This window comes from Mustelus asterias, chromosome 29, assembly GCF_964213995.1.
Source record: "Mustelus asterias chromosome 29, sMusAst1.hap1.1, whole genome shotgun sequence".
NCBI lineage: Eukaryota > Metazoa > Chordata > Chondrichthyes > Carcharhiniformes > Triakidae > Mustelus > Mustelus asterias.
In genome coordinates, this window is record NC_135829.1 from 6,937,147 (window position 1) to 6,961,517 (window position 24,371).

At 50.8% G+C, this 24,371-nt stretch overlaps 1 protein-coding gene across 1 annotated transcript in view; it reads right to left on the bottom strand.

Moving 5' to 3' along the window:
• Positions 1-24,371, bottom strand: part of tmem266 (transmembrane protein 266) — a 122,673-nt gene that overhangs the window by 24,368 nt on the left and 73,934 nt on the right. Inside the window, exon 7 of the mRNA XM_078200017.1 lies at positions 10,858-10,973. Coding sequence (XP_078056143.1) covers positions 10,858-10,973 — 116 coding nt within the window. The remainder of the gene's footprint in view (positions 1-10,857; positions 10,974-24,371) is intronic.

Here is a 24,371-nt window from a genome sequence, read left to right on the forward strand (position 1 = left end):
ACATGTGACAATAATAAACCAAATCAAATCAAATCAAAAACTGGGTGGCCTGCTTGGCTGTTCCAGAGGGCATTTATGACTTAACCACATTGCTGTCACATCTGGAGTCACGTCAGCCCTTTATTTTCACTGTAGAGACCGTCACGGATTGAGTTTAGGTTTGAGGGTGACCATAAGACATAGCAGCAGAATTAGGCCACTCGGCCCATCGAGTCTGCTCCGCCATTCACTCACGGCTGATATTTTTCTCATCCCCATTCTCCTGCCTTTTCCCCATAACCCCTGGTCCCCTTATTAATCAAGAACCTATCTATCTCTGTCTTAAAGACACTCAATGACCTGGCCTCCACAGCCTTCTGTGGCAAAGAGTTCCACAGATTCATCACTCTCTGGCTGAAGAAATTCCTCTTCATCTCTGTTCTAAAGGATCGTCCCTTTAGCCCTGAGTTTGTGCCCTCTAGTTTTCCTAGTTTTTCCTACTAGTGGAAACATCCACTCCACGTCCGCTCTATCCAGGCCTCGCAGTATCCTGTAAGTTTCAATAAGATCCCCCCCTCATCCTTCTAAACTCCAACGAGTACAGACCCAGAGTCCTCAACCGTTTCTCATACGACAAATATACGACAGAAGGTTGGAGTCCGTATTTGAGCTGACAATCCGGGTTGATGTGCCGGTACAGTACGGTACGGAGTGGGTGCAGCACTGCCAGAGGTGCATCTTTCGATGAGATGTTACGCCAAGGCTCCGCCTTTTTCTCTCAGGTGGATGTAGACGATCCCATGGCTACTAGATATAGTGGTCGCGAATGGCGCTACATAAATGCAAGTCTTTCTTGTGTGGTGGGGCGGGTGGGGGAATTGGGGGGGGCTACTGGCTGCTGGGTGGGAGACAGTTGGAATACAAGGGAACTGAGATTCTTTGGGCGGAATTTTCCCATCCCACCTGCCACGGGAATCGTAGCGGGCGGAACACGGACCATGCAAAGGTCCGTTGACCTTGGGTGGGATTTTCCGGCTTTGGGTTGAGCGGGGTCGGAAAATCCCACCCTTTGGGTCTAAAGGTTTCTGGGGATGGCGGGACTGATGTATGAGGAGAGATTGACTAGGTTAGGATTGTTTTCACTGGAGTTCAGATGAATGAGGGGGGATCTCACAGAGACTTATAAAATTCTAACAGGACTAGACAGGGTAGATGCAGGGAGGATGTTACCAATGGTGGGGGAGTCCAGAACCAGGGGTCACAGTCTGAGGATTCGGGGTAGACCATTTAGGATGGAGGTGTGGAGACATTTCTTCACCCAAAGAGTGGTGAGCCTGTGGAATTCATTACCACAGGAAGTAGTTGATGGGAAACATTGAATGTATTCAAGAGGCGGCTGGATTTGGCACTTGGGGCGAATGGGATCAAAGGTTATGGGGAGGAAGCAGGATTAGGCTATTGAGTTGGATGATCAGCCATGATGGTGATGAATGGCGGAGCAGGCTCGAAGGGCCGAATGGCCTCCTCCTGTTTCTATCTCACTCTTGCCTTAATTATCTGTCTCCATTGTTAAAAAGTGGGGAGAGGGGCTCAGATGGGGGTGAGGGGCTCAGATGGGGGGTGAGGGGCTCAGACGGGGGTGAGGGGCTCAGATGGGGGTGAGGGGCTCAGATGGAGGGTGAGGGGCTCAGACGGGGGTGAGGAGCTCAGACGGGGGTGAGGGGCTCAGACGGGGGGTGAGAGGCTCAGGCGGGGGTGAGGGGCTCAGAACAAAGAACAAAGAACAATACAGCACAGGAACAGGCCCTTCGGCCCTCCAAGCCCGCGCCGCTCCCCAGTCCAGGATTGAATCCTGAATCCAGGATACCCGCCCAATTTTCCAGCCTATCTACATACCAATATCCTATCCACCGAGCTGTCCCTCACAGCTACGATGCTTTGTTCATCACAACCTATTAACTCACCCCCACCCCCCCATTCCAGACCATGTGATCTCCAGGGAGAGGCGAAAACCCAGAGTGAAAAACCCCAGGGCCAATATGGGGAAAAAAAAATCTGGGAAATTCCTCTCCGACCCCCTGAGGCGATCGAAACGAGTCCAGGAGATCACACTGGCCCTGATCGGAAAATGCTTCCCAACCCTATTCATTTCCACTTCCACGAACACCATATGAATTCCCTGCCCCCGAGACAGGTTCCCAACTATCCGCAGTCTCGCTCTGTACTGGCACCAGCAAGATGATCATAGAATGAAGCCTTGAAACGAGAAACCAGGAACAATTAGCCCGCGCCGCTCCCTGGTCCAAACTAGACCACTCTTTTGTATCCCTCCATTCCCACTCCGTTCATATAGCTGTCTAGATAAGTCTTAAACGTTCCCAGTGTGTCCGCCTCCACCACCTTGCCCGGCAACACATTCCAGGCCCCCACGACCCTCTGTGTAAAATATGTCCTTCTGATATCTGTGTTAAACCTCCCCCCCTTCACCTTGAACCTATGACCCCTCGTGAACGTCACCACCGACCCGGGGAAAAGCTTCCCACTGTTCACCCTATCTATGCCTTTCATAATTTTATACACCTCTATTAAGTCTCCCCTCATCCTCCGTCTTTCCAAGGAGAACAACCCCAGTTTCCCCAATCTCTCCTCATAACTAAGCCCCTCCATACCAGGCAACATCCTGGTAAACCTCCTCTGTACTCTCTCTAAAGCCTCCACGTCCTTCTGGTAGTGTGGCGACCAGAACTGGACGCAGTATTCCAAATGCGGTCGAACCAACGTTCTATACATCTGCAACATCAGACCCCAACTCTTATACTCTATGCCCCGTCCTATAAAGGCAAGCATGCCATATGCCTTCTTCACCATCTTCTCCACCTGTGACGTCACCTTCAAAGATCTGTGGACTTGCACACCCAGGTCCCTCTGCGTATCTACACCCTTTATGGTTCTTCCATTTATCGTGTAGCTCCTCCCTACATTATTCCCACCAAAATGCATCACTTCGCATTTATCAGGATTGAACTCCATCTGCCATTTCCTTGCCCAAATTTCCAGCCTATCTATATCCTTCTGTAGACGGGGGTGAGGGGCTCAGACGGGGGTGAGGGGCTCAGATGGGGGTGAGGGGCTCAGAGGGGGGTGAGGGCTCAGATGGGGGGGAGAGGCTCAGGCGGGGTGAGGGGCTCATCCGGGGGTGAGGGGCTCAGATGGGGGTGAGGAGCTCAGATGGGGTTGAGGGGCTCAGATGAGGTTGAGGGGCTCAGACGGGGTGAGGGGCTCAGATGAGGTTGAGGGGCTCAGGTGGGGTGAGGGGCTCAGACGGGGTGAGGGGCTCAGACGGGGGAGAGGGGCTCAGATGGGAATGAGGGGCTCAGATGGGGGTGAGGGGCTCAGACGGGGGTGAGGGGCTCAGACGGGGGTGAGGGGCTCAGACGGGGGTGAGGGGCTCAGACGGGGGTGAGGGGCTCAGATGGGAATGAGGGGCTCAGACGGGGGTGAGGGGCTCAGACGGGGGTGAGAGGCTCAGACGGGAGTGAGGTCAGACGGGGGTGAGGGGCTCAGAGGGGGGTGAGGAGCTCAGATGAGGGTGAGAGCCTCAGATGGGTTGAGGGGCTCAGATGGGGGTGAGGGGCTCAGACGGGGGTGAGGGGCTCAGATGGGGGTGAGGGGCTCAGACGGGGGTGAGGGGCTCAGATGGGGGTGAGGAGCTCAGATGGGGTTGAGGGGCTCAGGCGGGGTGAGGGGCTCAGACGGGGTGAGGGGCTCAGACGGGGGTGAGGGGCTCAGATGGGAATGAGGGGCTCAGACGGGGGTGAAGGGCTCAGACGGGGGTGAGGGGCTCAGACGGGGGTGAGGGGCTCAGACGGGGGTGAGGGGCTCAGACGGGGGTGAGGGGCTCAGACGGGGGTGAGGGGCTCAGACGGGGGTGAGGGGCTCAGATGGGAATGAGGGGCTCAGACGGGGGTGAGGGGCTCAGACGGGGGTGAGAGGCTCAGACGGGAGTGAGGTCAGACGGGGGTGAGGGGCTCAGAGGGGGGTGAGGAGCTCAGATGAGGGTGAGAGCCTCAGATGGGTTGAGGGGCTCAGATGGGGGTGAGGGGCTCAGACGGGGGTGAGGGGCTCAGATGGGGGTGAGGGGCTCAGACGGGGGTGAGGAGCTCAGATGAGGGTGAGGGGCTCAGACAGGGTGAGGGGCTCAGATGGGGGTGAGGGACTCAGATGGGGGTGAGGGACTCAGATGGGGGTGAGGGACTCAGATGGGTTGAGGGGCTCAGATGGGGGTGAGGGACTCAGATGGGGGTGAGGGACTCAGATGGGTTGAGGGGCTCAGATGGGGGTGAGGGGCTCAGACGGGGGTGAGGGGCTCAGACGGGGGTGAGGGGCTCAGACAGGGTGAGGGGCTCAGATGGGGGTGAGGGACTCAGATGGGTTGAGGGGCTCAGACGGGGGTGAGGGGCTCAGACGGGGTGAGGGGCTCAGACGGGGGTGAGGGGCTCAGACGAGGGTGAGGGGCTCAGATGAGGTTGAGGGGCTCAGATGGGGGTGAGGGGCTCAGACAGGGGTGAGGGGCTCAGACGGGGGTGAGGGGCTCAGATGGGGTTGAGGGGCTCAGATGGGGGTGAGGGGCTCAGACGGGGTGAGGGGCTCAGACGGGGTGAGGGGCTCAGACGGGGTTGAGGGGCTCAGGCGGGGTGAGGGGCTCAGATGGGGGGTGAGGGGCTCAGACAGGGGTGAGGGGCTCAGACGGGGGTGAGGGGCTCAGATGGGAATGAGGGGCTCAGACGGGGGTGAGAGGCTCAGACGGGGGTGAGGGGCTCAGACGGGGGTGAGGGGCTCAGACGGGGGGTGAGGGGCTCAGATGGGGGTGAGGGGCTCAGACGGGGGTGAGGGGCTCAGACGGGGGTGAGGGGCTCAGATGGGAATGAGGGGCTCAGACGGGGGTGAGGGGCTCAGACGGGGGTGAGGGGCTCAGATGGGAATGAGGGGCTCAGACGGGGGTGAGGGGCTCAGATGGGAATGAGGGGCTCAGACGGGGGTGAGGGGCTCAGAGGGGGGTGAGGAGCTCAGACAGGGTGAGAGCCTCAGATGGGTTGAGGGGCTCAGACGGGGGTGAGGGGCCCAGACGGGGGTGAGGGGCTCAGACGGGGGTGAGAGCCTCAGATGGGTTGAGGGGCTCAGACGGGGGTGAGGGGCTCAGACGGGGGTGAGGGGCTCAGACGGGGGTGAGGGGCTCAGACGGGGGTGAGAGGCTCAGGCGGGGAGGGGCTCAGACGGGGTGAGTTGGTCTGAGCTAGTCCCAGAACAACAGAAAGACAGATATTTGAAATATTTCCCTTTCTGCTCCCTCTCCTCCCTGGGGTCTGTCCGTCCTGATTTTTCTGATCAATTTTGCCGATATGATTTATACCTTAATATCAGTTTTTAATTAAAAATCCTTACCCTTAACATCTCTCCTGGATTTACGAGTAGCTGGAGAACTGTGGTAAAATTCCAATTAAATTCCCTCACTTACTCATCTTGAGAAAGTAGCAATATTCAAATATTGACCTTCCGATTAACGATTTACTTCGAATTGGTGCGGGGCCTTCGAACTCAAAGTGGCACATGTTTCTCAGATCATTGCAAGCTATTGCAAAGACCTGGCTCGCTCCCTATTTACTAACACCACAGAGGGAGAGATCTTGCATTTATAAAGCACCCTTCACATCCTGTCATGCAACCAATTTGTGCACAGCAAGCTCCCACAAGCATGCCCTCACCGGTACGGTACGAATATGTATGTTTTTTTAATATTCATTTGTGGGACATGGGCGTTGCCGGCTGGGCCATCATTCCCTTCCCTAAAGGACATTAGTGAACCAAATGGGTTTTTTCGACAATCGGCAATGGTTTCATGGTCATCAGTAGATTCTTAATTCCAGATATTTTTTATCGAATTCAAATTCCACCAACTGCCGTGGCGGGTTTCGAACCCGGGTCCCCCAGAGCATAAACTGAGTTTCTGAATTAATACTCTAGCGATAATACCACGAGGCCATCGCCTCCCCCTTTATTACCTATGACCCCGATAAAGTCACCAATGACAAAGAGCAAAGAACAGGAACAGGCCCTTCGACCCACCAAGCCTATACCTACCCGCCTTTCTAAAGACCTTTTGCCTCTCTGCAGTCCATATCCCTCTATTCCCTGCCTATCCATGTGTCTGTAAAGATGCCTCTTGTGCGTTGCTATTGTATCTGCTTCTATCATCTCCTCTGGCAGCGCATTCCAGGCACTTAACCACCCTCTGTGTAAAATACTTGCCCCTCACATCTCCTTTAAACTTTCCCCCTTTTACCTTAAATCTACGTGTTCTCGTAATTGACATTTCTACCCTGGAAGAAACTGGACTGATGCTAACTATTATGATGTGGAGATGCCGGCGTTGGACTGGGGTAAACACAGTAAGGAGTTTAACAACACCAGGTTAAAGTCCAACAGGTTTATTTGGTAGCAAAAGCCACTAGCTTTCGGAGCCTTAAGCCCCTTCTTCAGGTGAGTGCCTGAAGAAGTGCCTCACCTGAAGAAGGGGCTTAAGGCTCCGAAAGCTTGTGTGGCTTTTGCTACCAAATAAACCTGTTGGACTTTAACCTGGTGTTGTTAAACTTCTTACTGTGCTAACTATTATGTCAGATTATTCACTGGTTATTTCTTGCCTCTTCTGCTGCAGTGGATTTGTGTCCCTGCCTCTGAGCCAGAAGCTCTGGGTTCAAGTCCCACCCCAGAACTTGGTGGCTACGGGAGTTCTGTTCATAGCAGGTTTAGTATCAACTTATAAATCCTTCCAGTACACACGCTAATGGCAGGCGGGAAGAATGGGAAAGATTCCCAGTCCGCTGTGTGACAGAAAGACCATAGGAGTCTCGACTATCCCTATCCGTAGCTCCTGACTACCTCACAGGGGAGGCGGTGGCCTAGTGGTATTATTGCTCGACTATTAATCCAGAAACTCAGCTAATGTTCTGGGGACCAGGGTTCGAATCCCGCCACGACAGATGGTGGAATTTGAAATCAATAAAAAAATCTGGAATTAAGAATCTACTGATGACCACGAAACCATTGTCGATTGTCGGAAAAACCCATCAGGTTCCTTTAGGGAAGGAAATCTGCCATCCTTACCCAGTCTGGCCTACATGTGACTCCAGAGCCACAGCAATGTGGTTGACTCTCAAACTGCACTTGGGCAACTAGGGATAGAACAAAGAATAAAGAACAGTACAGCACAGGAAACAGGCCCTTCGGCCCTCCAAGCCTGTGCCGCTCCTTGGTCCAACTAGACCAATCGTTTGTATCCCTCCATTCCCAGGCTGCTCATGTGACTATCCAGGTAAGTCTTAAACGATGTCAGCGTGCCTGCCTCCACCACCCGACTTGGCAGCGCATTCCAGGCCCCCACCACCCTCTGTGTAAAAAACGTCCCTCTGATATCTGAGTTATACTTCGCCCCTCTCACCTTGAGCCCGTGACCCCTCGTGATCGTCACCTCCGACCTGGGAAAAAGCTTCCCACTGTTCACCCTATCTATACCCTTCATAATCTTGTACACCTCTATTAGATCTCCCCTCATTCTCCGTCTTTCCAAGGAGAACAACCCCAGTCTACCCAATCTCTCCTCATAGCTAAGACCCTTCATACCAGGCAACATCCTGGATGGGCAATAAATGCTGGCCCATCCAGCGATGCCCATGTCCCACAGATGAATTTGCCCCACAAATGAAATGAAATGTCCCACGTCTGAAAAATGTGCTGGTTGGGGTGCATTGACCCGAACAGGCACCTGAATGTGGCGACTAGGGGAATTTCACAGTAACTTCATTGCCGTGTTAATGTAAGCCTTACTTGTGATACTAATAAATAAACTTTGTTTTACTTTGTTAATTGCTGGGCTAAATTTCTGGTGTGGACCAGACTGGTGTCAACGCCACAGAGTTCGGTGCCCGCGGGTGGATTTGTGACTTGCCGCATCCCAGCAGAGAACTGAAGAGGAACATTTTTCACTCTCCAATCGGGTGGCACGGTGACACAGTGGTTAGCACTGCTGCCTCACAGCGCCAGGGACATGGGTTCGATTCCCAGCTTGGGTCACTGTCTGTGTGGAGTTTGCACGTTCTCCCCGTGTCTGCGTGGGTTTTCCTCCGGGTGCTCCGGTTTCCTCCCACAGTCTGAAAGACGTGCTGGTTAGGGTGCATTGACCCGAACAGGCGCCGGAGTGTGGCGACTTGGGGGGATTTTCACATAAACTTCATTGCAGTGTGAATGTAAGCCTAATTGTGACACTAATAGATAAACTTTACTTTGTTGGTGGCGTTCCGCAGTCGGGCCCATTGAATCTGCAAACTCAATCTCTATTCTGCATTTCAAAACTTGGCATCTGTTGCCGGGTAGATAAAAGGTCCAGATTATGTCCCAGGGTGTGAAGTTCAGCATCAGGCTTGTGTGATGGGGCGTTGTGACAGGTTGCAGATTTAACCGGCATGGGAGCCACACACACTCAGCATCCTCCGAGCAGCAAACAGGAGATCAGATGGACTGGATTATCTGCAGACTGTCACTTCACATTCCTGCCCACGCACCCTGGCAGACCCGTTCACAGAGCTCCGTGTCCTTGCCCGAGAAAGATTATTCACTCTCCTCCTTGCGACATAGAGTCAGAGAGGTTTATGGCATGGAAACAGGCCCTTCGGCCCAACCTGTCCATGCCACCCCTTTTTTTTAAACCACTAAGCTAATCCCAATTGCCCGCGTTTGGCCCATATCCCTCTATACCCATCTTACCCATGTAACTGTCTAAACGCTTTTTAAAAGACAAAATTGAACCCGTCTCTACTACTGCCTCTGGCAGCTCGTTCCAGACACTCACCACCCTCTGTGTGAAAAAATTGCCCCTCTGGACACTTTTGTATCTCTCCGCTCTCATCTTAAACCTATGCCCTCTAGTTTTAGACTTCCCTACCTTTGGGAAAAGATATTGACTATTTAGCTGATCTATGCCCCTCATTATTTTATAGACCTCTATAAGATCACCCCATAGCCTCCTACACTCCAGAGAAAAAATGCCCAGTCTATCCAGCCTCTCCTTATAACTCAATCCATCAAGTCCCAGTAGCATCTTTTCTGCACTCTTTCTAGTTTAATAATATCCTTTCTATAATAGGGTGACCAGAATTGCACACAGTATTCCAAGTGTGGCCTTACCAATGTCTTGTACAACTTCAACAAGACGTCCCAACTCCTGTATTCAATGTTCTGACCAATGAAACCAAGCATGCCAAATGCCTTCTTCACCACTCTGTCCACCTGTGACTCCACTTTCAAGGAGCTATGGACCTGTACCCCGAGATCTCTTTGTTCTATAACTCCCCCCAACGCCCTACCATTAACTGTATAAGTCCTGCCCTGGTTCGATCGACCAAAATACATCACCTCGCATTTAACATGACTGCATTTAATTCAAGATGTCTCCATCTCTCCCACAACTTCAAATCTCCTTCCTCTTGGACCTCGCTTCCCTCCTACAATCTATCACGCTGCTTCCATCCCACATAGAATCCCTACAGTGCAGAAGGAGGCCATTTAGTCCATCGAATCTGCACCAACAACAATCCCACCCAGACCCTATCCCTATAACTCCACTTTTTAAAAAATTCATTTGTGGGACATGGGCATCGCTGGCTGGCCAGCTGTTATTGCCCATCCCTAGTTGCCCAAGGGCAGTTGAGAGTCAACCACATTGCTGTGGCTCTGGAGTCACATGTAAGTTTAAGTTTGTTTATCATTGTCACAAGTAGGCTTACATTAACACTGCAACGAAGTTACTGTGAAAATCCCCTAGTCGCCACACTCCGGGGTCTGTTCGGGTACACTGAGGGAGAATTTAGCGCGGTCAATGCACCTAACCAATACATCTTTTGGATTGTGGGAGGAAACCGGAGCATCCAGAGGAAACCCATGCAGACACGAGGAGAATGTGCAAACTCCGCACAGACAATCAGCCAAAGCTGGGAAGCGAACCTGGGTCCCCGGCGCTGTGAGGCAGCTGTGCTAACCACTGTGCCAACCACTGTGCCACAGGCCAGACCAGGTAAGGATGGCAGACTTCATTCCCTAAAGGACATTAGTGAACCAGATGGGTCTTTCCGACAATCGACAATGGTTTCATGGTCATCAGTAGATTCTTAATTCCAGATTTAAAAAAATTGAATTCAAATTCCACCATCTGCCATGGTGGGAATCGAACCCAGGTCCCCAGAACATTAGCTGGGTTTTCTGGACTAATAGTCTAGGAATAATACCACTGGCCATCGCCTCCCTTGCTTGTTCCCCTGACACTAAGGGGCAATTTAGCACGGCCAATCCACCTAACCCGCACATCTTTGGACACTAAGGGGCAATTTAGCATGGCCAATCCACCTAACCTGCACATCTTTGGACACTAAGGGGCAATTTAGCATGGCCAATCCACCTAACCTGCACATCTTTGGATACTAAGAGGCAATTTAGCATGGTCAATCCACCTAACCTGAACATCTTTGGACACTAAGGGGCAATTTAGCACGGCCAATCCACCTAACCCGCACATCTTTGGACACTAAGGGGCAATTTAGCACGGCCAATCCCCCAACCTACACATCTTTGGACTGTGGGAGGAAACCGGAGCACCCGGAGGAAACCCACGCAGACACGGGGAGAATGTGCAAACTCCGCACAGACAGTGACCCGAGCCGAGAATCGAACCCGGGTCCCTGGAGCTGTGAGGCAGTGAAGCGCTTTGGGGTATTCCGGATTGCGAAAGGCACTTTATAAATCCGGTTCTTTTTTGTCTGCAGACATACTCACAGCTTGTTCTTGGCAAATCTGCGTGAGACGTTCGAGTTGCTCCTCTCGGACCTGCTTTGCCTTCTCGTATTGCTGGACCACCATCTCCATCTCCACCTTGACGGGCAGGACGTAAGCTGCAAGAGTTAGAGTCACAGGCTTGTCAGAGCCAGGTCAGCAGAGTGATGGGGGGGGGAGGGGGGGCAACACAGATCGCGGGACCCCCAACAATGAGAGCGAGCTGCCCCCTTCTGGTTGTTCTTGCTACATACCGGGATCACCCTTCCGGGGGAACCGCAGACAACACCGAGGTGTAAGTTAGGTTAGGGTTAGGTTGGTTGGCCATGATAAATTGACCCTAGTGTCAGGGGGGGCTAGCAGGGTAAATATGTGGGGTTACGGGAATAAGGGTTGGCTGGGATTGTGGTCGGAGTAGACCCGATGGGCCAAATGGCCTCCTTCTGCACTGTAGGGATTCTATGATTCTATGAATAGGGGAGCTCAAAATTTGGGAAGGGTTTTTGATTGGGTAGAGAAAGAGAAACTCTCTCCCAGTGGCAACTAAGATGTGGAGTTGCCGGCGTTGGACTGGGGTGGGCACAGTAAGTAGTCTCACAACACCAGGTTAAAGTCCAACAGATTTCTTTGGTGGCACGAGCTTTCAGAACATTGCCCCTTCATCAGGTGAGTCACCTGATGAAGGGGCAATGCTCCAAAAGCTCATATTACCAAATAAACCTGTTGGACTTTAACCTGGTGTTGTGAAACTACTTCCAGTGGCAACTAAGTCCGGTTTTGTATAGACCACACTACTGGGTGGAATTCTCCCCTCTCACCTGGAGGGTGAGAGGTTCTTGGTGAGTGTATTTATGGGGGATTCCCTTCTCTGAAGGGCAAACGGTTGGGCATTTTTCAGGCACCTCTTATAATCGTTTTATTTGGCACCAGCCGTGGATTATCAAATGCGGTTTCCCAACTGGCCACGATTTAAATTCTAAACTCCTGGAGTTATCAGTCCAGGATCATGAGGCTACTGTATCCATCAAAGCTCTCTCTGTCAGAGGCTCACAATGTCGGGTACCACAAAGGTGTAAATCCGAAATGAGTTGCTGCCAATCCTGGCGTCTTAATGGACTGAAGATTGTGGGGAAGAGGAGGAGAGGTATAGTTCTAAGCTTCAGTGAAAGATTGAACTGGAAAAGCAAGGTTGGAGCAGTGAGGAGTTTTACACAGGGTAATGTGATGACACTGTGCCTTTAAAATATGTATTGGCGTCATGTTTCTGTGAGGGACTTTTTTTTAACACTGGTGCCGCTTGGTCTGTAACTGGCAGCCTCTGTTGTTGCTGCAGCAGCTCCTGATTGCTCGAATATTTGTTTTAATTTGTGCTAACGCTGGTCTGTTATTTTAGTGTTTTCCCCTGGGACTTTGCAGAGTAGGGCTTGATTTAAGTTATGAAGAGAGGTTGCGTAAGCTTGGGTTGTTTTCATTGGAGCAGAGTAGACTGAGGGGGTGGCCTGATCGCGGTGTACAAGATTATGAGGGGCTAGGACAGAGTTGTTAAGGAGCAGCTGTTCCCTTTAGTTGAAGGGTCAGTCACGAGGGGACATAGATTCATGGTGAGGGATAGGACGTTTAGGGGGGAATGTGAGGAAAAACTTTTTTACCCAGAGGGTGGTGATGGTCTGGAATGCGCTGCCTGGGAGGGTGATAGAGGCGGGTTGCCTCACATCCTTTAAAAAGTATCTGGATGAGCACTTGGCACTTCATAACATTCAGGGCTTTGGGCCGAGTGCTGGCAGATGGAATTAGGTGTGAGTTTAGCTGTTTCTAATGTGTCGGTGTGGACTTGATGGGCTGAAGGGCCTCTTCTGCGCTATATGATTCTATGATGCTATGATGAGGTTGACTGACAGGGAAATCAGGTGACTGGGTGGAGCTAGGCTTACACAGAGGAATCAAGCTCAGTTTGCTGTTTGGAATTGTTGGACAGCAGCGCCTCGCTTTCTCTCTCTAGATTTGGAGATTGGGTTCTGTAAAAAAAAATAAGTATCTCTCTGTCAGAGATTCTGCTGTTTGGAATGGGTCTTTCTCTGAAGGCTGCTGTATGAGAGTCAGGTGTCTGTCTGGATCTCTGTCTAGAGGTGTTAAAAGGCTGGAAATCTAGCGTCCACGTGAGCATATCTGCTTTGTGCTGATTCTGAAGAGGAGGTTATATCTATGAGGATACTGCTTACATTGGAACTATAGAGATAGCTAGCTGTTAAGAATTGTAACTCGTCATGTTTAAGAACAAAGAACAAAGAAAATTACAGCACAGGAACAGGCCCTTCAGCCCTCCAAGCCTGCACCGCCCATGCTGCCCAGCTGAACTAAAACCCCCTACCCTACCAGGGACCATATCCCTCTATTTCCATCCTATTCATGTATTTGTCAAGACAGACCTTAAAAGTCACTACCGTGTCCGCTTCCACTACCTTCCCCGGCAACAAGTTCCAGGCACCCACCACCCTCTGTGTAAAAAATCTGCCTCGTACATCTCCTTTAAACCTTGCCCCTCACACCTTAAACCTGTGCCCCCCTAGTAATTGACTCTTCCACCCTGGGGAAAAAGCTTCTGACTATCCACTCTGTCCATGCCTCTCATAATCTTGTAGACTTCTATCAGGTCGCCCCTCAACCTCCGTCGTTCCAGTGAGAACAAACCAAGTTTCTCCAACCTCTCCTCATAGCTGATGCCCTCCATACCAGGCAACATCCTGGTAAGTCTTTTCTGTACCCTCTCCAAAGCCTCTACATCCTTCTGGTAGTGTGGCGACCAGAATTGAACACTATGTCCAAGTGCGGACTAACTAGTGTCCGATTAAGTATTTAAATTGCTAAAAGGTATGTCATTCTTTTTGTTATATTTTAATTGTGTTGTTAAAAATAAAATTTATTTTGATAAAATCTTCCGAGTGGGTTAATTGAATGATACCTGGAGTGAAACATCTTACGCTCACCCTAATGCCAACATCAGAAAAAGTTGGGGTCCAGGCTAACTTCTTAATATATCTTAGAGTTTCTGATCTGGTCCCTATAAGTGTGGTATTTCTCAGTTAAACACCCCAGAACAGGTGAGGATTCGTTCCGTGCCTGTTATAAATTCACTTGTATCCCAGGGCTGTTGGAGAGAGTGTGTGAGCATATATTGCCAGCTTTTTAATGATCCTCTTATAGAATCATAGAATCCCTACAGTGCAGAAGGGGGCCATTCAGCCCATCGAATCTGCACCGACCACAATCCCCCCCAGGCCCTATCCCCGCAACCCCATGCATTTACCCTTGCTAGCCCCCTGATACTAAAGGGCAATTTAACACGGCCAATCCACCTCACCCACACCATGTTGCCCCCATATTTTGCAATTCGAGCGATCACCACGCATGCGCCTTGCTGTACATTGCCTCCAGTGATGATGGCAGCCATGCATGCAACCTCGCATGCACCTGTGTTGGCCGCATGTGCAGCTCTGCAACAAAGTATTGCGTTGGTTGTGAGCACGCTATCCGTTGAGCCATAAGCTGGCATGTTGTGTGATACAGATCAGAGCTTCACAAACTCTGACCCCAGTGGGGTCATGGGGTGAGACTGTGGGGTCACATTCTCCAAAGAGGTAATGGCTGGCGTGGAGCTCGGAATGATCTCCGACACTTTTAAAGTGTATTGCGGTCAGAGAAGCGCTATATAAATGCAAATCCCCCTTTTTTTCTTAACCCGTCATTCAGTGAGTATACAGAGAGAGAGAGGGCACAATGTGTTGTGTGCTGCAGTCATAGGTAAGGGGGATTGGGGAGAGGAAACCCAAAGAACTGGTGACAGTAATAGCAGCATGGTGGCACAGCGGTTAGCACTGCTGCCTCACAGCACCAGGGACCCAGGTTCGATTCCCGGCTTGGTTCACTGTCTGTGCGGAGTCTGCACGTTCTCCCCGTGTCTGCGTGGGTTTCCTCCGAGTGCTCCAGTTTCCTCCCACACTCCAAAGATGTGCGGGTTAGGTGGATTGGCCGTGCTAAATTGACCCTAGTGTCAGAGGGATTAGCGAGGGTAAATGTGTGGGGTTATGGCTATAGGGCCTGAGTGGGATTGTGGTCAGTGCAGATCCGATGGGCCGAATGGCCTCCTTCTGCACTGTAGGGATTTGGTGATTCTATGAGTCTGTAATAGGAGATTAAAATAGAGGAAGTTTAGCAAGCCTGTGATTATAGAACTTTCGGATATACAGCATGGTGGCACAGTGGTTAGCACTTCTGCCTCACAGCGCCAGGGACCTGGGTTCGATTCCTGCTTGGGTCACTGTCTGTGTGGAGTTTGCACGTTCTCCCCGTGTCTGTGTGGGTTTCCTCCGGGTGCTCCGGTTTCCTCCCACAATCCGAAAGACGCGCTGGTTAGGGTGTGTTGTCCCAAACAGGCGCCGGGGATTTTCACAGTAACTTCATTGCAGTGTTAATGTAAGCCTGACTTGTGACACTAATAAATAAACTTTTTTTAAAAATGCTCACGTTTCTTATTGTCTGCAGCAAGTCTGGACGAGGGAAGGAAACGGAAAAGGATGCGGATGCAGCCTAAGTCCCTGTATCGAGTAAAAGTTGCTGCGGGCTTGTTAGCCACGAGCTCTGCCAGCAGAGGGAGCCAGAATACAAGAACTCAGAGGATTAACTTGCAAGGCATTGGGCGTTGTGTTGGGTGCTAATCTGTCCTGAGTTGATGCTTTAAGTTGTTGAACATTGGTCCCCTCCTCCTGGGGGATGAGTCATTCTTGTTTCGCTTTGGATCAGCAATGCCCAACCTGGGCTAGTGAGGGGGGCCGCATGAGTTGCCCATCCTTCATCTCAGTGGACCGCGAGATTGAAATCGGGCTTGTTCACCCACCGTGACCCCATGAATAAGATTAAATACATTTAATACACTCTGAATATTTCATAATAAGTTGTAGGAAATGCCTCGTCATTCATATATTAATAGAACTACCTACAGCAAAGGCGATGGCCTAGTGGTACTATCGCTACACTATTAATCCAGAAACTCAGCTAATGTTCTGGGGACCCGGGTTCGAATCCCGCCGCGGCAGATGGTGGAATCTGAATTCAATTAAAAAATATCTGGAATTAAGAATCTACTGATGACCCTGAAACCATTGTCGGAAAAACCCATCTGGTTCACTAATCTCCCTTTAGGGAAGGAAATCTGCCATCCTTACCTGGTCTGGCCTACATGTGACTCCAGAGCCACAGCAATGTGGTTGACTCTCAACTGCCCTCCAAGGGCAACTAGGGATGGGCAATAAATGCTGGCCCAGCCAGCGACCCCCATGTCCCACGAATGAATAAAAAAAAGTCTGATTTGTATCTTAACTCCTTCTCGCTGTCATACCCTTAATATGCTTACCCCGATAACGATCAATCAATCTCACTGTCAATAGACACCCCCCCTCTCCCTGAGCATTGCTGCCTCACAGCACCAGGGACCTGGGTTCGATTCCCGGTTCGGGTCACTGTCTGTGTGGAGTCTGCACGTTCTCCCCGTGTCTGCATGGGTTTCCTCCGGGTGCTCCGGTTTCCTCTCACAGTGCAAAAGATGTGCTGGTTAGGTGGATTGACCATTCTAAATTGCTCTTAGCGTCAGGGGGACTAGTAGGTTAAATAAGTGGGGTTATGGGGATAGGGCCTGGGTGGGATTGTTGTCGGTGCAGGCTCGATGGGCCGAATGGTCTCCTTCTGCACTGTAGAGTTTCTATGATTCTATGAGAGAGTTCTGGCACACTTTGTGTGAGGAAATACTTCCTGACAGCATGGTCATCAGTAGATTCTTAATTCCAGATATTTTTTATTGAATTCAAATTCCACCATCTGCCGTGCCGGGGTTCGAACCTGGGTCCCCCAGAATCAGATCACAGAATCACGAATACTACAGTGCAGAAAAGGCCCTTCGACCCATCGAGCCGGTACCGACGCATGAAATGCCCTAATCTGCCCACCTGATCCCACTTGCCAGCACTTGGCCCAAAGCTTTGAATGTTATGATGTGCCAAGTACTCATCCAGATACTTTTTTAAAGGATGTGAGGCATCCCGCCTCCACCACCCTCCCAGGCAGCGCGTTCCAGAGCCTCACCACCCTCTGGGTAAAAAAGGTTTTCCTCAAATCTCCCCTAAACCTCCCACCCCTCACTATTAACTTGTGTCTCCCTCGTAACTGACCCTTCAACTAAGAACATTCGCTAAATTTCTGCACTAATAGCCTCGCGATAATACCACCCATAATATAACTAAATGATGTGGAGATGCTGGCGTTGGACTGGGGTGGGCACAGTAAGAAGTCTCACAACACCAGGTTAATGTCCAACAGGTTTATTTGGTAGCACGAGCTTTCGGAGCGTTGCCCCTTCATCAGGTGAGTGGAGAGTTGTGTTCACAAACAGGGCATATATAGACACAAACTCAATTACAAGATAATGGTTGGAATGCGAGTCTTAACAGGTAATCAAGTCTTTACAGGTGCAGGCAATGTGAGTGGAGAGAGCGTTAAGCACAGGTTAAAGAGATGTGTATTGTCTCCAGCCAGGACGGTCAGTGAGATTTTACAAGCCCAGGCAAGTCGTGGGGGTTACAGATAGTGTGACATGAACCCAAGATCCCGGTTGAGGCCGTCCTCATGTGTGCGGAACTTGGCTATCAGTCTCTGCTCAGCGATTCTGCGCTGTTGTGCGTCATGAAGGCCGCCTTGGAGAACGCTTACCCGAAGATCAGAGGCCAAATGCCCGTGACTGCTGAAGTGTTCCCCAACAGGAAGGGAACACTCCTGCCTGGTGATTGTCGAGCGGTGTCCATTCATCCGTTGTTGTAGCGTCTGCATGGTCTCCCCAATGTACCGTGCCTCGGGACATCCTTTCCTGCAGCGTATCAGCATATCTGCACCTGTAAAGACTTGATTACCTGTTAAGACTCACATTCCAACCATTATCTTGTAATTGAGTTTGTGTCTATATATGCTCTGTTTGTGAACCCAACTCTTCACCCACCTGATGAAGGAGCAGTGCTCCGAAAGCTCGTGATTCCAAATAAACCTGATGGACTTTAACCTGGTGCTGTGAGACTACTTACCATAACTAAATGCTGGAACAGGTTTGAGGGGCTGAATGGCCTACTCCAGCCCCTGCGCTCGGTGACAGAAGGCATCTGTGCGTTCCTGGCAAGCGGAGCGGCAGCTCTGTGTGAAACATTTGTGTCCACATGATCCCTCAGCACGAAGTGCCTCTCCTGAAAGGTTGACTGTTCAATTTTAAATTACACTTTGGAAAGAAAAAGATAGAATTTAAATTTGTCATCTAAATTGATTAATTCTTAAGCTAGACTCATAAACAGCAGAGTAAATGTTAATGATATTCCACTTGTTCCTAATGAACAGATCCAATTGCTGATTAACAAGTGCACACTCATAAATATCAGCTCACTAATGAAGAGTTTAGCTGGGTGGGCAGCAAGTGGGAGAGCATCGTCTGTGTTGTTGCAATCAAAGAAAATGCAGGAGAATCTTTTGGGTCCAGGAAGCGGAATAGTTGAGGAATGGATTTATCCCTCAGTCTCCACGCCTTTGCAACAGTCAACCGGCACGGTGGCACAGTGGTTAGCACTGCCGCCTCACAGAGCCAGGGACCCGGGTTCAATTCCCGGCTTGGGTCACAGCCTGTGTGGAGTTTGCACGTTCATAGAATCCCTACAGTGCAGAAGGAGGCCATTCAGCCCATCTGACCAGAATCTCACCCAGGCCCTATCCTCTTAACCCCAGGCATTTCCCCCAGCTAGTCCCCCTGGCACTAAGGGGCAATTTAGCATGGCCAATCCACTTAACCTGCACATCTTTGGACTGTGGGAGGAAACCGGAGCACCCGGAGGAACCCCATGCAGACACTGGGAGGATGTGCAAACTCCACAGTGACCCAAGCTGGGAATTGAACCCAGATCCCTGGCGCTGTGAAGCAGCAGTGCTAACCACTGTGGCGCCCCGTGTCTGTATGGGTTTCCTCCAGGTGTTCCGGTTTCCTCCCACACCCAAAGATGTGCGGGTTAGGTTGATTGGCCATGCTAAATTGACCCTAGTGTCAGAGGGATTAGCAGGGTAAATATGAGGGGTTACGGGGATAGGGCCTGGGTGGGATTGTGGTCAGTGCAGACTTGATGGGCTGAATGGCCTCCTTCTGCACTGTAGGGATTCTATGATTCTAACAGTCAGGAAAGCAAAAAAAACATTGCTAAGAAAGAAAGACTTTACATAGAAACTAGAAGCAGGAGAAGGCCATTCGGCCCTTCGAGCCTGCTGCACCATTCATTATGATCATGGCTGATCATCAAATTCAATATCCTGATCTCCCCCCCTTCCTTCCCATATCCATTAATTCCTTTAGCCCCAAGAGCTATATCTGCTGGTTAGGTGCATTGGCCGTGCTAAATTCTCCCTCAGTGTACCCGAACAGGCGCCAGAGTGTGGCAACTCGGGGATTTTCACAGTAACTTCATTGCAGTGTTAATGTAAGCCTACTTGTGACACTAATAAATAAACTTTAAAATATATCTAATTCACATGCGGGCAGCACGGTGGCACAGTGGTTAGCGCTGCTGCCTCACAGTGCCAGGGACCCAGGTTCGATCCCTGGCTTGGTTCACCGTCTATGTGGATTTGATTTGATTTATTATTGTCACATGTGTTAACATACAGTGAAAAGTATTGTTTCTTGTGCGCTATACAGACAAAGCATACCGTTCATAGAGAAGGAAAGGAGAGAGTGCAGAATGTAGTGTTACAGTCATAGCTAGGGTGTAGAGAAAGATCAACTTAATGCGAGGTAGGTCCACTCAAAAGTCTGACGGCAGCAGGGAAGAAGGTCGGTTGAAGTGTGACCTCAGACTTTTGTACCTTTTTCCCGACGGAAGAAGGTGGAAGAGAGAATGTCCGGGGTGCGTGGGGTCCTTAATTATGCTGGCTGCTTTGCCAAGGCAGCGGGAAGTGTAGACAGAGTCAATGGATGGGAGGCTGGTTTGCACGCTCCCCACACATCTGCGTGGGTTTCCTCCGGATGCTCCAGTTTCCTCCCACAGTCTGAAAGACGTGCTGGTTAGGGTGCATTGGCCGTGCTAAATTCTCCCTCAGTGTACCCGAACAGGAGTGTGGCGACTAGGGGATTTTCACAATAACTTCATTGCAGTGTTAATGTAAGCCTTACTTGTGACACTAATAAATATACTTAAAACATAATTACTTTTTGAAATCACACAATGTTTCAAATCACTCAACTACCACACATTCACCACCCTCTGGGTGAAGAAATTTCTCCTCACCTCAGTTCTAAAAGGTTTACCCCTTATCCTCAAACTATGACCCCTAGTTCTGGACTCCCCCACCATCGGGAACATTCTTTCTGAATCTATTCTGTCTAATCCTGTTGGAATTTTATAAGTTTCTATGAGATCCCCTCTCACTCTTCTAAACTCCAGTGAATATAATCCTAACCGACTTGATCTCTCCTCATATGACAGACCTGCCATCCCAGGAATCAGCCTGGTAAACCTTCGCTGTGCTCCCTCTATAGCAAGGACATCCTTCCTCAGATAAGGAGACCAAAACTGCACACAATACTCCAGGTGTGGCCTCACCAACGCCCTGTACAATTGCACCAAAACATCCCTATCCCTATACTCAAATCCTCTCGCTATGAAGGCTAGCATACCATTTGCCTTCTTTACTGCCTGCTGTACCTGCACGCTTACTTTCAGCGACTGATGCACGAGGACTCCAAGGTCTCGCTGAGTATCCACCTCTCTCAATTTACACCCATTCAAATAATAATCTTCCTATTATTGCTACCAAAGTGGATAACCTCACATTTGTCCACATTATACTACATCTGCCATGTAACTTCTCAACATCCTCCTCACTGCTCACACCCCCACCAAGTTCTGTGTGGTTAGCAGACTTGGAAATATCTCCTTCTATGTTTCAATGCCATATGTTTGCTTTACAATGTTCCTGAGATGCACCTTGTGACTTTCCAATCTGCTCAATTCCAATTCTCTTCCCGCACCTCGTGACGCTTTAAGGCAGATGTTTGTCTGTTTCCATAGCTAGTCATTCCTGGAAGAGGTCACTAGTCTGTTGCCAGGGGGCTTATGGCTTGAGGGGCGCCACTCCACATCAAGCGTGGCTGACCCAGGAATCTCTCCCACTCTTACCGCCAGCCATTGGAAGGATTTCCAGGTTGACGTTCAGCCTGTTTGGCCGCGTTATGAACGCACCTTCCTTAACCATCAGGTCCTGGGGTGGTACTCGAACCCAGAGCTTCTGGCTCAGAGGCAGGGACACTAACCCACTGCGCCACAAGAATTCCCCATTTTGTTTAAAGGTGTTATATAAATGTAAGTCACGGTTGTTGTCATCACTGCTGACAAACAAATATGCCTGCATCTTTTTTTTAGTTTATTTATTATTGTCACAAGTAGGCTTACATTAACACAGTAAGAAGTCTCACAGCACCAGGTTAAAGTCCAACAGGTTTGTTTGGATTCACGAGCTTTCGGAGCACTGCTCCTTCTTCAGGAGAGACTCACCTGATGAAGGAGCTGCGCTCCGAAAGCTCGTGTTCCAAATAAACCTGTTGGACTTTAACCTGGTGTTGTGAGACTTCTTACTGTGCCCACCCCAGTCCAACGCCGGCACCTGCACATCATGGCTACATTAACACTGCAATGAAGTAACTGTGAAAATCCCCTAGTCACCACACTCCTGTTCGGGTACACTGAGGGAAAATTTACCACGGTCAATGCTCTTAACCAGCACGTTTTTGGGACTGTGGGAGGAAACCGGAGCACCCGGAGGAAACCCACGCAGACACGGGGAGAACGTGCAGACTCCACACAGACAGTGACCCAAGCCGGGAATCGAACCCGGGTCCCTGGCGCTGTGAGGCAGCAGTGCTAACCCACTGTGCCACCGTGCCATCCCGTGGACACTAAGGGGCAATTTAGCATGGTCAATCCAACTAACCTGCACATCTTTGGACACTAGGGGGCAATTTAGCATGGCCAATCCACCTAACCTGCAGATCTTTGGATTGTGGGAGGAAACCGGAGCACCCGGAGGAAACCTATGCTGATGCGGGGAGTAAGTGGAAGGAGAACAGGAGTGCGTGGTCTGCCTTTATGAATGGAGTACCTGCCGTCACTCAAGGTAAAGGCTTGGGTTTGAGCAGCAGACTTGTAGATGAGGAGACAGCACAGTGGGATCACACATCCAGAAGTGTCAGCACCTCTGGCTGATTATCAGTAAGGCCTGCCTCGGACCATTTATCGAGCTACTTGCAGACTGATTTTCTGCAGGAATCCAATTAGAATTACTGAGTGTAAAATGAAGATTTGTGAGTGTGTTATCGCCAAATTGATTGTTCAGTCGAGAGACACACAACTAGGGTGATTTTTCCATTGAAAACCTGCCAATTAATTGGAGCTGGATAACAGCTCTTTCTGCCCAATATAACTTGCTGTCACAGCACTTTCCGTATCCCGGGACCAGTTCTTAACTTGCGGAATGCAACAGTCGCAGGGTATTTCTGAAATTGGGCAAGATTGGGACAAGCACGGTGGCACAGTGGGTTAGCACTGCTGCCTCACAGCACCAGGGACCCAGGTTCAGTTCTGGCTCGGGTCACTGTCTGTGTGGAGTCTGCACGTTCTCCCCGTGTCTGCGTGGGTTTCCTCCGGGTGCTCTGGTTTCCTCCCACAGTCCGAAAGACGCGCTGGTTAGGGTGCATCGGCTGTGCTAAATTCTCCCTCAGTGTACCCGAACAGGAGTGTGGGGACGAGGGGGATTTTCACAGTAACTTCATTGCAGTGTTAATGTAAGCCTACTTGTGACAATTATAAATAAACCTATCAGCATTTCGACTGGACTGATACGTATTAACCAGCTGAGGGCAGGTTTACGTCAGCTGCCTGGAGCCAAGGGTGGGGTTTTTATTTGTTAATTTGCTCAATGCTTCTCTTCTCATTGGAGACTGAGGGGAGACCTGATAGAGGTCTACAAAATGATGAGAGGCACAGACAGGGTGGATAGCCAGAGGCTTTTCCCCAGGGTGGAAGTGTCAATTACAAGGGGCACAGGTTCAAGATGAAAGGGGAAAAGTTGAAGGGAGATGTGCGGGGGAAGTTTTTCACACAGAGAGTGGTGGGTGCCTGGAACGCGCTGCCAGAGGAGGTGGTGGAAGCAGGCACATTAGCAACATTTAAGAGGCATCTGGATGGGTAAAGTAAAGTAAAGTTTATTTATTAGTCACAAGTAGCCTTACATTAACACTGCAATGAAGTTACTGTGAAATTCCCCTAGTCGCCACATTCCGGCGCCTGTTCGGGTCAACGCACCCTAACCAGCACGTCTTTCCGACTGTGGGAGGAAACCGGAGCACCCGGAGGAAACCCACGCAGACACGGGGAGAATGTGCAAACTCCACACAGACAGTGACCCAAGCCGGGAATCGAACCCGGGTCCCTGGCGCTGTGAGGCAGCAGTGCTAACCACTGTGCCGCCGTGCCGGGTACATGAATAGGGAGGGAATAGAGGGATACGGACCACGTAAGGGCAGAAGGTGTTTTTTTTGCAGCTTTGTTGGGGCAGCACGATCGGCACAGGCTTGCAGGGCCGAAGGGCCTGTTCCTGTGCTCTACTGTTCTTTGTTCTTACAAAATCACATCTCTGATTGGACAAGTCCCATGGCAGCGCTGCAATGGTGCCCCTACATTTGAAGACAGGGTGGGGGGCGCGGGGAAGTAAAATGAAGTGGGTGGCCAGCTCACCGATTTCCTCCCACCCCCACCTCATATTAGGGGAAGACATCAGACAGCCACCTTTAGCCTATTGAGGGCCTTTAACTGCCCTGAAAGGCCGCAATCCTCTTCCGTCGCCATTTTGTTTCTGGCCAGGAGTGACGGGGAGACGGGGGGGGGGGGGAGGTGCAGCATTGACAACACAGGCCTCTGTCAGGAAGGAAGGTGTGTGGTGGGGGGGGAGTAGTTACCTTCTTTGGGGTATCGTCCTATGCCCACTTGGGGGGAGGTGGGTGCACGCCACCCAGGATGGTAATCCCCTCCCCGGCTCCCGCCCCACCCCCTCCACTTTGTGCCTCTAAAACCCAACCACCAACTCTCTCTTTACCACCCCCACCCCCTCACTGGAGTCTCCACTCGCTGTCTGACTAAAACCTACAGGAGACACCTTCCTCCTCCCCTCGCCATCCCAGCAGGGGGCCATTACTCACTGCGGGGGCCTCAGGGTTGCCAGCCAATCAGATTGGCCAACAGCTCTCGGGCGGGGGGGGGAGGGGGGGAGACTTCCTGTCCCTGGGGCCTGTGGAGGGTGGGACTTCCTGTCACTGGGGCCTGTGGAGGGGGGGGGGGTGGGACTTCCCATCCCCTGAGGGTGGGACTTCCTGTCCCTGGGGCCAATGGAGGGTGGGA